Below are 16,190 nucleotides of genomic sequence, written 5' to 3'. Positions count from 1 at the left end.
ATGAATTCATGTCTTCCTTAGTTTTAATATTATGTATTCCTTAAATATTTGGTACAATTCACAGTAAAGCTGGATCTTGAGTTTTACTTTGTGGGAAGGTTTTTAACAGTAATTCCATTTGGTAATAGTGTTAATCTGGTTATATATTTATTAAGTGAATTTAGGTAATTTATGTCTTTCAACTTTTCCATTTCATCTGAGTTGTTGAATTTATTAGCATAAAGATATTCATAGTATTTCTCTATTATCCCTATAATAGCTGTAGACAGTCTGCAGCAATGCCACTTTTTCACTCCTGATATTGGCGATTTGTCTTCTCTATTTCCTTTCTAATCAGCCTGGCTAGAGGCTTATCAGTTTTAAAGATAATTCTTCATTTTTGAAGTCCAATACTGGCAAATTGAGTCTATTGTGCTAAAATCATACCCCAGCAAAGAAAACGTGGTACACAGGAAGCAGTCTATTGATGTTTGTTAAATGAACCAGTGAATGAAAAAAAAAACCAAAACACTGATTTGTGCATGTTAAGCCCTTTTAATATTATTACTCTCTTTTAGACATTACCCATTTCCTTACCTCTTACTTACGTCATTTAGTACTAATAATATGTAACTCAGCAAAACTGCCAGAGGCTAGGTTAAATGCTTGACAGTGTGTTCCAAGATGAGGCTAGAGAGAGGTGAGGCAGGTGACTGGCATTGTAGAGGGAAGAAACCTTGAGACAATGGAGAAAACAGATGGAAGCTGAAGACACAGTGAATCAGAAAGTGTAATAAAACTATAAGGCAGGATTCTTTGACTATTAAACTAGCAACTTATACAGGATGAGAGTATAAACTCTAATAACAAGAAATGAAGATCACATAAAATCTTAATTCAGGAGTGACTACTCAAAGTTGTTAACAGTAAAATTTTCAATTTAATAGCATCAGTACTTGAAAAAGGTATTTGAGAAATGTTCAGATATTAGAGGAAAAGGTTACATAAATTAGCTTAGTTAAATAATGAAAAATAGGATTTCTGTTTATACTCAATGTTGAGAAATTATATACTGGGCCTATTTTACCTGTGTTAGCAGGAAGATCTTAAGATTTCTGGTCAGATGAAGGAACCTCAAAAGTGTCATATTTTGATGGGAAAAAGCACAAATCTCTCCTTCCTTTCACCAGGCTAAAAAAACACCAACTTGATTAACCTGAGTTCTGAACTAGCCAACCACAGACCTTGGGTTTGGGTTTGCATGGTCCTATGCTTTAGAAGATTGTTTTACATTCAGCCTGCACACATTTAAAGGATACACTTTCATTAATTTTCACATATGTGTACACCCATGAAATCATTTTAACAAGAAAGATAATGAATACAACCATAACCACCAGATGTCTCCTTGGCCCCTTTATAATCTCTTCCTCCCAGCTCACCCACTCCACAGCCCCTACAAAGTTTCTAAGAACCCAGTGATTTGCTGTTTTGTCACTATAGATTAATATACATATTTTTTAGAATGAATCATAAACTATGTATTCTTTGTTGACTGACTTCTTTCACCCAGCTTGATTGAGTCAACTAATTTGTTGCCTGTCTCATCTATTTCATTTTACTGCTGAGCTGTTTTCCATTGTATGGATATGCAATAATTTATTAATCTATTCACCAGCTGATAGATATTTGGGTTATTTCAAGTTTTTGTTACTTTGTATGGACATGCTTTCATTTCTCTTGGGTAAGTTTCTAAGAATGGAATGGCTGGGTCATATGCTTAAATTCTTAATAAACTGTTGAAATTTTTCCAAAGTAGTTGTACCACTTTGTATTCTCAAATAGCAGGGAGTAAGAGTTTGAGTTCTTCTGCATCCACCCCAACACTTGGTATGGTTAAGGAGAACTTATGGGGTCTGAAATTCTCCTTAATAAGATTTATAAGCTGAGGATGGGCAAATCACTTTACCTTTCTAAATATCACAACTATTAGAACTGCTAAAAAACCAAAACACCTGACAATATCCAGTACTGGCAAGGATTTAGTGCAACTGAAATTTGTGTGTTGCTGGTGGAAATGCAAAATGGTAGTCATACAAAACTTACTCTTAGGTGCTTACCCAAGAGAAATGAAAACTTATGCTCAAACAAAAACCTGTATGTGTATATTTATAGTGGCTTTATTCATAATTATTCAATGTCTTGTCATAGAGAAGTTTTTAATTTTAATGCAGTTTTTTGAGTGCAGGTTTGGATAAGGATCAAAGAGAATTTCTAAGAGCAGTTAACTGTTGATGGTAAAGGTGTCCTATCAAAGGAATACTACCAGTTAAGTCTGTGTTCATAACTGCCTTAAACTAGCTCTATTATAGGGCTAATTGTGGAGATAATGACTGCATCACTGAAACTGTTCATTTGAATTTCAGATAAACAAACATACTTTTTACGTGTACTGTGTGTAGTCGCTAAGTCTCTTTGCAACCCTATGGACTGCAGCTCGCCAGGCTCCTCTGTCCATAGGGATTCTCCAGGCAAGAATACTGGAGTGGGTTGCCATGCCCTTCTCCAGAGGATCTTCCCAACCCAGGGATCGAACCCAGGTCTCCCACATTGCAGGCGAATTCTTTACTGACTGAACCACTAGGGAAGCCCATGAGATGTACTAAAAAGTGATTTGAATCAGATTGTCTGATTTAATGTAACTTATCCTTGAGAAGAAATCCAGTTATTTATTATGTAGAGTACTCATTTATTCTATCTACATGGAAGCTTCTTAAGTTTTTCAAAAGTAGAACATTTCAAGGTGAATTTTGTGTGGTGCAAATTATAGAATGATGATGACTTCATAATTATGTTAATTACAAATTCCAAAATTAGAAACACTGCTCTTCTTATTCTGTTTAAAATCTTTCAGTATTTACTAATGATGAATGCTATGACATACTGTAGTTTTCCTGTAATGGCATAAAAATTGGTAACTATATGAGAGTAGTGGAAAAGGAAAGACGAAACAAGGAGAAGAGGAAAAAGAATTCATCAACTTAAGGTTATTTTTTGGAGATTAGACTGCTGAACAAGTTTTACACTTCTCAAATATTATTTTTAAATCACTTTATGAAAAGAACACCAAAGACAACTTTTAAATGTCTGACTTTGTGCATAAGCATCATTAGTAAAAATACAATGGCAATTCAAATCTTAAGTAAACACTGTTTTGACCATTTTACTACATATTAGGTGCTGGACCAGGTACTTTGTGGGATACCCCTGTGACTGAGGAGTCCTTAGGGAACTACACATCTAGTAAGGTAGAAAGACACACGCATAAACAAATGTAATGTACAAGATAAGTTGTCAAGAAAATACTAAAGATTGAATATGTTATAAGAGCATAAAGGACAGTGATATTCTGGGGGTGGTTAAGAAGTCAGCAAAGGCTTCCTGCAAAAGTGGCTTTTAAAATAGTTCTGAATATGTAGGGATGAGAGTTTTGGGGGGAACAGAAGCAGCAAGAGGCAGAGATGGGCAAGTATATAAGACTTGGGCAGTGCCTAAATACCTCTGCTTGACCTGGCTCCTGCCTCTTCTGCTTCAGCTCTGTTCTTAGCACCAACTTCTCCTCAATGTGCCTGAGCATTTTACTTTCCATATTTCTCCTCCTATTTGTCTAACCAATTTATAATCCTCACTGGGGCTCAGTTTGCTTTCTCTGCAAAGCCTCCCCAGATGACGTTCACACTAGTTGGACTCTGTATCATTTTTCTGATGGCACGTCATAACTTCATATGATAATCAGGCCAATAGATAAGAATTACATAGCCTAACTGTTTAACATAGAGCTCATTAGATTATGCAGTCCACAAATACAGGGGCCTTTTTCTGTCATGTTCACTGTTTTGTCTCCTGGGCCTTAGCACAATTCCTGGGACATCAAAGATACCCAATAAATTGTTGATGAATGAATTCAAATAATTGTTTTTATGTGTGGTTGAATTCAGAGCTTCAAAATGCTTACATGATGCTGATAGCTATGTTATACTACAGGGCTTATAAGAAAGGTATATAAAGAAATTAATAGCACAATGCATAAAGATTTCCAATTTTAAGTAGATCTGTAGAAGACAGAGCATGTAATGTGATAAATACAAATATCTTAGTGAAGAACAGGAAAACCAGAAATTTTACAGTAAAAGCACACCTGGAATATTAAAACAGAAATCTCCATAATCTTCAAAAAAGTTGATTTTATAGATAGCACCTTTCACTTTACATATTAAAGAGTAGCTTTATTTTTTTAGTCATGTAGAAGAGCTATCTACTCAAAGGTTAGCTAATTTCAAAATATGGTGAATGTGTGAATTTAATACCTCATCAATACTCTTTCAAAATTCAATTACTTTCATAGTCCTTTCTGGCCACTGGCCCCAATAAAAAGATTTTAACAGTGTTCATGTACCCATTCAGTGAATATATAATTTTGCTCTCTGTAGCAAGGTCTCAATACTTCATTACCAGATTTATAATGATTAGAAAGGACAATATTCAAGCTGATAAATCATTAAAATATCTAATGTATGAATATAAGGTTGCCTCTTGGTTCCAACTGTATTAGAATGACACAGTTTTAAGATTTTTATAATTAAGTACTAGAAATATTTAATTGTAGAGACTGAAGAATATATAGAATATATTGAATATGCTTTGTTTTGTGAAGTCTGACTTTCCAACTGTGAGTTACTGGCACTTGGAGAAAAAAAACAATCACTTAAATGAAAACTGAAAATATAAAGCCTATGTTTAAAACATGGCCTTTATTAATACTGCCCACTGAGCTCCATTTTTATTTTACATTGAAATACTTCTGCTTTGCAAAGAAAAGACAGAAAAGTGCATTTTACAAGAGTACTTTTTTGTTTTTAATTCTCTGCGAAAATGGAAGGAATCTGAATCACAAGTTCACAATGTGGTAAAATGAAATTAAGAAACAATGATTTCAGTAATGCTATGCCATCACTAGTGTCTGGCTCTGACTTTGTTCTTGTAAATCAGATCCTGATATACAGTCTAGAGCATCTAGGTTATTACTCTACAGCATATTAAACACAGAAAAGGGGGTTTAAAAAAAACCCCTTTCAATGTACAAACATGAATTTAAAAACTGATTTTAAAAAATCACCTTTTTACATAATGTATATGGCAAAAATGCTTTAAGTACATGATTTTGGAAGAATTATTTACAAAATGTATCAGTCTGTGAAACAATTCACAAACAAAGCATACATAATTGCTTTACTTAGTTGTTGCATCTCAACTTTGGGAGATATAAATTTATTCGGCAGTATAGCAAACATAAAAACGGTGACAAAATATTTTAAGGGCAACCAAAAATTTGATCCTCAAAATGGTTTAAATACTAGGACTGCCAAAGTTTCTAAACAAGGACATACTTTAATGATCCAGATGCCCATTTATATAGTTCTACACTGTTTGAAGGACTGAGACAGATTCCCTTCAATACAGGCAAAGCTGCTGGATGCAACCTCCTGTAAAAGGGACAGCTGAGAGCTATTGTCATTTGAAGAGTGAATTAACCTAGAATTTTCTTTTTTTCAATTTTATTAATATTTTAAAAAATACATAAAAATACAACATCCAATGTCTGAATAAATATATTTAACAAGTTGCAAGATAATACCTTATTTTACACAAAATTTTCAGCTTTAGAAATCTTGTTAAATAACTTCATTGTTGTTATATATTTCATTTTTGTTTTTTGTAACAAAATAAAAACTCTGAAATTACATAGAAAAAAGACAAAATATTTTTGTCAAGGGATAAGATAGTCCACTGAAAACTTATTCACAATTCCACTGTAAACATTAATAAACATTAAAATATTTGCATAATTGTGTGCTCAAAAATCCTATAAAAAGTGGAAGACTTATTACAACTGTAGTTTTCAGTCAACTACACTTCCTTTCACAATTTATTTTGTCCCATTTACACCTTAAACCTGGGCACACTGCTGAACATATACTTTGGCAGTTCTAAATAGCAAGTGCTTCCACAAAAATAATAAAACCAACAACAACAATTAAAAAGAACACAACATAAACCCCCTACTCACCAAGTGTTCAAATACATCTCAGTGAAAGTGCAGCAGTAACTATTTAGCTGGATAATATTTTGATGTTTATCATGTGCACTTGCTTGTCTATGATTTCTGTAACACCTGAAAGCTTTATTATACAATTTCAAATTTGCTAAGTGCCCTTTTTCTATCTTCACAAGAAAAAATGAAAAAAAAAATTATAGAGGAAAAATTATGACAAATGTGGCAGGCTGCCTAAACTTCAGTTACTAATCAGCTTCTTTTTTGCAACAGAAAAAAAGAAAAGAGAAGGGAGTAGATACAATCCAGCCTTGAAAAGTGTACAGGATATACTTAGCAATGTCAAACCAGTTGAGTGCTTTCTGTGGTTGTATTTCGGGGTTTGGGGATTTATGTCCATGGCAGCAAACTGCTGGGAAGGCAGAGAAAACGTTTATCACCTGCATTCTACAGCAAGTACGTTTTGTGGGGGAGATGAGGAAGAGGGACTCATTCCAGTGTCCGATGAAGCAGATGACATGGAGGCTCCGGCATGAGACACTGTGGAATCAAACAAGTTACATTAGACTGGAAAACTATCACACACAGATACCCAACCACTGGCAAATTAGAAATAAATTTCTTAAACATTATTCACTTCCATTATAGTCCTCTCAAATGGTGCATGAAGGAATTAACAGCAGCAAAAATTTTGTTTGGCTTAACTGAGTGGAATCAGTCTCTGCTGCTGCTGCTGCTGCTAAATCGCTTCAGTCATGTCCGACTCTGTGCGACCCCAGAGACGGCAGCCCACGAGGCTCCCCCGTCCCTGGGATTCTCCAGGCAAGAACCCTGGAGTGGGTTGCCATTTCCTTCTCCAATGCAAGAAAGTGAAAAGTGAAAGTAAAGTCGCTCAGTCGTGTCCGACCCTCAGCGACCCCATGGACTGCAGCCTTCCACGCTCTCCTGTCCATGGGATTTGCCAGGCAAGAGCACTGGAGTGGGGTGTCATTGCCTTCTCCGAATCAGTCTCTAATCACTAAGTAACTGAGTTCAAAAAGGCACCATAAAATATAAAGACTAGGTATAAACTCTTAAATCCCTACTTGAAAGATCCCTGAAAGAAAATCACCTTTGTCTCCAAATCAGAAACAAGATCAACCTGAGGTTAAGTTTTCACTGTAGCAAATTCCTGCCTGTCTCTGGGTTAAAGGACCCTAAAAGAATTCCCCATCCTAGAAAATACCTTGTAACCAGCTAACCATTGGCTTCCTATCTTTATCCTGTCCCAATATACCAGATGGAAGCAAAGAGCAGTAACCTAGATCAGGTATCAGAATCATGGGATCAGGATGGAACTGTGGCTGAGTGACTAGAAAAAGTGCCCCAAGTGACTTTGACATAACACTCCAGAAGCATGGATTAAAGATCACTATTCTATGCATCAGCTGCTTTGCCATTTTTTAGTTTACACTTCTTTGCAGAGCTCTATCTTTTGCAAATCTTTGCTCAATTATTCCTATTTTACTTGAAGTTTTAATTTTTATTTAGGTAAGTTTTAATTTTTATTTTATTTATTATTTAATTTTTATTTATTTTATTTAATTTTTATTTATTTAATTATTTATTAGGTATTTATTTAATTTATTTAATTTTTATTTACCTTCCTCAGTGTGTGTACTGTCAATATATTTAACTCATTACTACAAATTCCAGTATGTATGCTAGAAGTCAATGTCTCACTTTAATAACTCACTTCACACACACACAAATTAAAAAAATCAAAAAAGGGAAGAAGACCGTAAGAAAATTATATTCTTGGTTGTCTGAAACTTATATGACCTTTAGGAAACTCAAAGCAACTGAAAGTTCTCTAAAGAAAGTTCCATTTGTTGATTTGTTCTTCTTGTGTTTAAAAATTCTGTAAAGACTTCTTGCTATTTAGTTTTTCAAAAGGACAAACAAAGAAAGTCAGTCTCTTTCCTTTTGCTCCCCTGTATTTCCAGGAATTGAGAACTGCTGGACTTGGAGTTGAATGCTTCAAGACTACATATGATACAGGCCATTCTATCAGTAATTCATCCCTTAAGAGCCATAGATAGAAAACTTCTCTAGAGATGGGCAAGCCTATCAGGTAATTTACTTTTTTTTTTTTTTCTTTAGGGACATCCCTCCTAGAGCCCTCCCCTACTGTTCTATCCTATTTCTGAAATAGCCACTTTGTAGGCTTGCTATGGAGTAGTCATTCTAGGGCTTCCCCTCACCATCATCTTGAGATTTTCCTTATTGTTTTCCTGTTGGATTCCTTCTTTGCTGGATCTCATGTTATTTTCATAACTTGGCTTCTAGTTTTAATGACACCATCGAGAAATCTGATATGAGAAATCTGATGCTGTTCTGAGGCCCATCTTTTTGTATGTACCTTTATATGGTAAAAGGCTTCCCAGGTGGTGCTAGTGGTAAAGAACCCACCTGCCAATGCAGGAGATGTACGAGACGTGGGTTCAATCCCTGAGTCGGGAAGATCCCCTGGAGAAGGAAATGGCTACCCTCTCCAGTATTCTTGCCTGGAAAATCCTACGGGCAGAGAAGCCTGGTGGGCTACAGTTCTACAGGGTTGCAAAGAGTCAGACATGACTGAGAGAGTAACACATATATGGTAAGCTTTTAGAATCTTACCTTTATCCAAAGGGTTCTGAAGTTTCATAATTTGCTTTGGTGTGATTCCTGCTCACCCTCCCACCACAACCCCTCCCATTCTTTATGAGTCCTTTCAATCTTCTAATCCATCTCCTTCAGTTCTGGAAATTTTTCTTAGGTCTTTGATGACAACTTCCTCCTATGTTTATTCAGTGCTCTCTTTCTATAAAGCCTATGATTCAGAAGTTCAATCTGTACTTCCAGCCAGATCCTATACTTCTCTTATTCTCTCCTTTTATCTTTTTTACTTTTTACTGGTATTTCTCTAGCCTTGTTATCTAATCCTTCTTTTTATTTTTTATTCCTACCACCATATGTTTAAGAGATCCTTCATGTTCTCTGAATTTCATTAATAGTCTCATATTCTGGCTTCATGGAGAAGGAAATGGCAATCCACTCTAGTATTCTTTCCTGGAGAATCCCATGGACAAAGGAGCCTGGCAGGCTACAGTTCATGGGACCACAAGAGTCAGATACAACTTAACGACTAAACCACCACCACATTGTTGTTTCAAGACTGCAGTATCCTTCCTGTAACTCTGGATATTAATTATAGTTGTTTTTATATGGCATGTTCCAAGTTCTTTTTTGTTCTCATTTTCTATTTTGGTTTCTGTCTTTATGTAGGGGCTTTCCTCAAACATCTGATCTTCACTTCCATATTTAAGAGAAGGAGCATTGAGCTAATTGGAAGCTGTACATGAGTATGTCAGGCTTTTAAATGTTGGGCACTGTACACGTGGTGATTGGCAAGGAACTTGCTTTTTGGTTCAGGACCCTCCAAATGCTGGTATCTGTTAGATCATTTCTTTTGGACTGACCAGTTTCTTTAGAGGAATCTTTCAGTCTCCTTCCAGGAATAACCATAAGCTTAGTTACCAGCTTTCAGAGGGCTAAGAAGATGAGATCTTTGTTTGGAAAAGGAATAGGAGTCTCATCATTCATTACTGGCAACTTTTACTCAAGCTCCGTCTTTTTGGTTTACCACTTAATACCACTTAACCCTCACCTTCAGCTATGGTTGGTTTCCTGAGTCTGTCTATAAGCCTGTTGATCTCTTCCAGCCTCCAATAACGTAACCTCCTGGGTTTGTTTTTTTTTTTGGCTAAAGCTAGGGGAAAAGGTAGTTTACTTCACAGGGTGGGATGAAAGGATCCAATTTCTCCTTCCATTTCAACCAGTCTCCCATTTTTCAGCCTCACACTTTACATTGCCTTCAGAGCTTTTCGGGGGGGGGTGATGTAGTATGAATTAGCTTCTCCTTGTTTTGTCCCACTACAAGGATAAACAAGCTTAGGTTTTTAGCATTCTCTCATGTGCTGACATACTGCTGACACTTCCTGTTGGCAACAGTCAATCTGCTGTTCCATTCTCTTGTCCTTGTGTGTATAGGGCTTTTAGTTTTCTTTATATTATTTTAGTGAGGCCTGGGCTTGGGGCTTGGGGCAGACATGAGCATGACAATGTTTAACTAAAGCCAATCCTATACATTTTTAAGGTTTAGCTTAGATGCTACTGTCTTTATGATTATATCAAAGTCATCTCTCCTTCCACCTATACTTGTGTATCACTCTTAGGACTCTCAACACACAGTTCCACTGGACAGTAAGACTTTGAGATAGAGGTCTGTATCTCATTCATCTCTGTACTTTCACGAAAGAAGGCCTGGCATATGGTATATGTGCATTAATGTTGTACAGCTGAAATATCTTATGCAGTAGTTGTTTAGGAAATGCCTTACAATCCCAAACAAGACAATCTCCTAGAGAAGAAGCCATATGCTTCTTTGTTTTGATGAACCCCATAATATATAATGCCTGTTAATAGGCAGTCAATAAAATGTCTGTTGAATAGTGAGAGATATTCAGAGGGAGCAAGCTCTTCTTGAGAACCCACCACATTTAGTAAAATCACACGTTTTGTAAAACAGCTCATAGTCCCTTTCAAAAGTCTCATTCTGGACTTCCCTGGTGGAGCAGTGGATTGGAGTCCACCTGCCAATGAAGGGGACACAGGTTGGGTTCAACCCTGGCCTGGAAGATTCCACATGCCACAGAGCAGCGAAGCCCATGCACCACAATTACTGAGCCTGTGAGCTGCAACTCCTGAAGCCCATGTGCCCTACAGCCTGTGCTCCACAACAGGAAAAGCCACCCGACTAAGAAGCCTGCACATCACGATGAAGAGTGGTCCCCGCTCCTGGAAGTCAGAGAAAGCACACACAAAGCAAAGAAGACCCAGCACAGCCAAAAAATAAAAATAAATAATGTTTTAAAAAACATTAAAAAACCAAAAGCAAAAGTCTCATTCTGACTAATTCAGTTGTTGGCTCATTTCAACAGCAGCAACAAAGAAGAAAACCTAGCAATCTAAAAATAATTTATATACTATATTCAAAAAGTGATAAGCCTAAATCTTCTAAAGTGATACGGTATATATTTGAAAAATAGAGAGAAGAAAAATTATAATCAAATTACCTTCTCTGTCTTTCTTTTTTAATCTTTTTCTCCTCCTGTCTATGGTTGCAACTTCAGACTTCAAAGACATGTAATATTTTCTGATTTCCTGTAGTTTTTCTTGGAGAAAAGAGATTCTCTCTGTACTGTTCATATTATCTAATTCATCTAAAAGGCAAAAAAACAGTTACTTTGGAATTAATTCTATAAGAAAAAAAATGGCAGTTCTTTCCAAACTCTGACTCATAAATCAACAAAAGCTTTAGTTTATTAAAACCTAACAGTACACTAAATAAGGTTCTATAAAAAGAGAAGACATTAAATTCAGGAATAAGATTTCTATATACATCCCAAATTTTCTTAACTAAACATATATTACTTAATGATATATCACTGAAATGATCAGAGAAGCACAAGAAAACATCCCACATACAGCATCTCTGATCTATAATTTTAGCTGTTCACCCATATAGTGTCTTTGTATTGATGTTTTAGTTATTTCCAATTGTCAATACAAGAAAGGATGTTTAAGTTTCATCAATCTGTATAAATCATACATGTCTCATTTCATAACTAGAGACCTTTCTCCAGTGTTTATGAAGTTAACATGTAAGACACAGATTCTTTCATTTATGTTAAGTAATGATTATTGATAAGGCAATATTTAGGATACCTAAATAAATGAATTTGCTAATTATTATTTCTTGTTTTGACATTTTAACGTATCACTTTTGACATCTGACATATCACTTTGTGATACACATTCAAGTTTTCTATAAGCATCTTACTGAGTTGAAAGCTCCACTTATATGTCCGAGGGGATGAATTCGGATGTTTTTCTTTCTGTTTATCTTTTTCTCCATCTTTGATGTGAGGGGATATCCTTGCAGGGGATCGTGCAAGCTTCTGTGGCTTAGATACACTAAGATGCTTTACTGGGGTACATTTACTTGAATTGTCTAGGACAGGAAGATCTTCACTATCACTGCTTTGTCCTATAAGAAGAAAAAGTTAACTCAGATTATAAATGATAAAAACTTTAAAAATGCAACAGACCCAGCAATTACACTTTTTGGTATCCTAAAGAAACAAATGCACAAAAGTGCTAAGTTTTATAACAATAAAAAGATGGAAATAACCTAAATACCCACCAAAAGGGAAATGGCTAAGAATTATATATTATTGTTGTTTTTCAGTTGCTAAGTCGTATCTGTTTGCAACCCGATGCAGAATGCCAGGCTTTCCTGTCCTTCCATCTCCTGGAGCTTGTTCAAACTCATGCCCATTGAGTCGGTGATACCATCCTCTGTCACCCCTTTCTTTTTTTGCCTTCAATCTTCCCGATGCTGGGGAAGGGTCTGGCATTAGGGTCTTTTCCAATGAGTCAGCTCTTCACATGAGGTGGCTAAAGTATTGGAGCTTTAGCTTCAGCAGCAGTCTTTTCAATGAATATTCGGGGTTGATTTCCTTTAGGACTGACTGGTTTTATCTCCTTGCTGTCCAGGTGACTCTCAACAGTCTTCTCCATACGACAGTTCAAAAGCATCAATTCTTCTACACTCTGCCTTCTCTATGGTTCAACTCTCACATCCAAACATGACTACTAGAAAAATCATAGCTTTGACTAGAAGGACCTTTATCAGCAAAGTGATGTCTCTGATTTTTAATATGTTTTCTAGGTTGGTCATAGCTTTTCTTCCAAGGAGCAAGCGTCTTTTAATTTCATAGCTGCAGTCACCATCTGCAGTGATTTCAGAGCCTGGGAAAATAAAATCTGCCACTGCTTCCACATTTTCCCCATCTATTTGCCATGAAATGATAGGACCGGATGGCAGGATCTTAGTTTTATGAATGGTGAGTTTTAAAGCAGCTTTTCCACTTTCCTCTTTCACCTTCATCAAGAGGCTCTTTAGTTCCTCTTTGCTTTCTGCCATTAGCGTGGTATTATCTGCATATCTGAGGTTGTTGGTACTTCTTCTGGCAATCTTGATTCCAGCTTGTGCTGCATCCAGCCCAGCATTTCACATGATGTACTCTGCTTATAAGTTAAATAAGCAGGGTGACAGTATACGGCCTTGACGTACTCCTTTTCCAATTTGGAACCAGTCTGTTGTTCCATGTCCAGTTCTTACTGTTGCTTCTTGACCTGCATACAGGTTTCTCAGGAGGCAGGTAAGGTAGTCTGGTATTCCCATCTCTTTTTGGAACAAAAATGACCAAATATCCAAAACAGATTATGAAATGATAAAGTTAAACAATAAGCATAGTATTGCCCTATATATGTTTAAAACAAAACATAAGAACAACCCAAAAGGGGACCAACCCAAACTATATATATGAAGAAGCACAAAATAAACACCCAGCTGTTAACATGTGTATAATAAAATGTGAGCAGATATTTGGATCCAAGTCTGTATCCCTCCTCACCAAATCTGCACTGAGAGAGATGCTTTTGGTTTTCATTTAATAACAAATTAGAATTTTCTCTCAACTTTTCTGCTTTATTTCAAAGTCTACACCCTACTTGACCATATTTACTCTCAAAATCCAACTCTGCCTTCTACTAAAAAGGCAAAGTTGTGGGTTACACACCATATTTCCCAGCCCCTTCCCTACTGTATCTGTCCCTTTGGCACTTTTTCAGCCTCAAAAAGAGGAGACTGTTAATTCTGGGCAAACTACTATAATATCTTCAGCTATACTCTTGAAACCATTTATTCTCAGCATCTCTGAAACACCTCAATGTCATTTTATCTTTTCTTCTTTTATCAGAGTCTACCAACATACTTAAAGCTTTCCCACCCCTTAGAGAGAGAAGGAGGGAAGGAGAGGAAAACCTCCCCATTTGGCTGGTACCTCTTTCCTTCTCTTTAGGGTCAAATTTCATGAAAGAGAAATTTGTTGTTATCCTGATTTCCATACCTTCTAATCCATCTCCTTCCCATGCTCTTATTAGGGCCCCTAACACTATTCACCAACTTCAATGAATACATTTTAATCCCACGTGAATATTCTATTGCATTTGAACCATCTTTCCTATTCAAACCAACAACTGTTTACTGATTTTCATTTATCTCTAATCTGCTTCTATTCTCCTCTTCCTGGCCCATTTAAAGGGATATGCCACATAATTCCACTCCTGGTCCTTTTTCCTCTCATTTTACAACCCTCACATAGCAGCTTTATCATCTTGTAATCCTTCAACAACTATCTTCTAAAACCAGACTCTTTTCGAAGCTCCTGAGCCTTATTTCCCTAATACTTGGTACTTCTAATACAACATTCCCTAAATTACTCTTCCAACAATCTGCTGCTACTCCTGTATGCCATATGTTAGTTAACCAGTTCCTCATATCTTACTACTACTAATAGAGTCCTAGTGATTTTATGGGCTTCCCTGGTGGCTTAAATGGTAAAGAATCTACCCACAATGGAGACCCGGGTTTGATCTTGCATCAGGAAGATCCCCTGGAGAAAGAAATGGCTACACACTCCAGTATTCTTGGGTTTCCCAGGTGGCACTGGTGGTAAAGAACCTGCCTACCAATGCAAGAGACATAAGAGACACAGGTTCGATATCTGTATTGGGAACATCCTCTGAGGAAGAAATGGCAACCTGCTCCAATATTCTTGCCTGGAGAATCCCATGGACAGAGGAGGTGGGCAGGCTACAGTCCATGGGGTCACAAAGAGTTGGACAAGACTAAAGTGACTTAGTGCACACACACAGTGACTTTATGTCCTAATTCTCTTCATTCATCCCTTCTTTCACTGCCTCAGTTAAGCCAAAGATTATTTCCAAAGAAAATAAAGAAAAGAAAGAAAGAAAGAAATAAATAAATAAAATAAAGAAAACAAAGAAAAACTGATCATCTCCTTTCTTTTTTCCTTTTTTAACTTTTTACTTTGAGACAATTTTCAAACTTACAAAAAAGATGAAGAATGGTTACTAAAAAATGTTTTTCTGCCATTTGAGGATAACTTGCCCTGCCATATTTGAGTACCTTATAGTGTTTATGTCTTATAAATGAGAACATTCTCCTTGTTTTAGTTATCTACAAATTAGCCAAAACTTAGCAGTTTAAAACTACAAATGTTTAGTATCTCACATGGCTTCTGAGGGTCAGAATCTGGAAGCATTGTGGCTTTGTGGCCTGGCTCAGGGAATCTTGTGGGGTTGCTGCCAAGCTTTTAGCCCAGGCTCTGATCTCTGAAGACCTGACTGGAGCTGAATGATATGCTCCAGGATGGCTCACTCACATGGCTGTTAGTGAGCATCAGGAAGCCTCAGTTCTTGCTGGCTGTAGGAAGGATATGCTTGGTTCCTCACCATGTGCGCCTCTCCATACACTGCTTGACTGTCCTCCCAACATGGCAGCTAACTTTCCCCAGAGCAACTAATCCAGAGGAAAGCAGAGAAGAATCTGTTGTGCCTTTTATGAGCTTCAAGTCATACTCCATCACGTCCACTCTATTTTACTAGTTAAAAGAAAGTGACTAAATACAGCCCATACCCAAAATGAAGGAACTGGGCTTTGCCTCTTGAAGAGAAGCATATCAACACATTTGTGGATGTGTTTTTAAATCCACCACACTCCTAAACAACCAGATATATTACTGTCATCTAATCCTCAGACTCCACACAAGTATCTCTGCTGCTGCTGCTGCTACTGCTAAGTGACTTCAGTCGTGTCTGACTCTGTGCGACCCCATAGACGGCAGCCCACCAGGCTCCCCCGTCCCTGGGACTCTCCAGGCAAGAATACTGGAGTGGGTTGCCATTTCCTTCTCCAATGCATGAAAGTGAAAACTGAAGTCGCTCAGTCGTGCCCGACTCTTAGTGACCCCATGGACTGCAGCCTACCAGGCTCCTCCATCCACGGGATTTTCCAGGCAAGAGTCCTGGAGTGGGGTGCCATCGCCTTCTCCGCAAGTATCTCTAGTTTGACCCAATAATGTTCTTT

The 16,190-nt window shown here is 37.0% G+C and overlaps 1 protein-coding gene across 5 annotated transcripts in view; it reads right to left on the bottom strand.

The window, feature by feature from the left end:
* Positions 1-4,771: 4,771 nt before the first annotated feature.
* ARID4A (AT-rich interaction domain 4A) overlaps positions 4,772-16,190 on the bottom strand; it is a 62,038-nt gene continuing 50,619 nt past the window's right edge. For all 5 annotated transcript variants that reach the window (NM_001256581.1, XM_005211824.5, XM_005211823.5 and 2 more), the window contains 3 exon segments: positions 4,772-6,631; positions 11,248-11,394; positions 12,015-12,221. In NM_001256581.1, the coding sequence (NP_001243510.1) occupies positions 6,528-6,631; positions 11,248-11,394; positions 12,015-12,221 (458 nt within the window). In that variant the 3' untranslated portion in view covers positions 4,772-6,527.

This window comes from Bos taurus, chromosome 10 (assembly GCF_002263795.3).
Source record: "Bos taurus isolate L1 Dominette 01449 registration number 42190680 breed Hereford chromosome 10, ARS-UCD2.0, whole genome shotgun sequence".
Lineage (NCBI taxonomy): Eukaryota > Metazoa > Chordata > Mammalia > Artiodactyla > Bovidae > Bos > Bos taurus.
The sequence above is the reverse complement of the archived record's forward strand: the minus strand, read 5'-3'. Positions and strand labels throughout refer to the sequence as shown.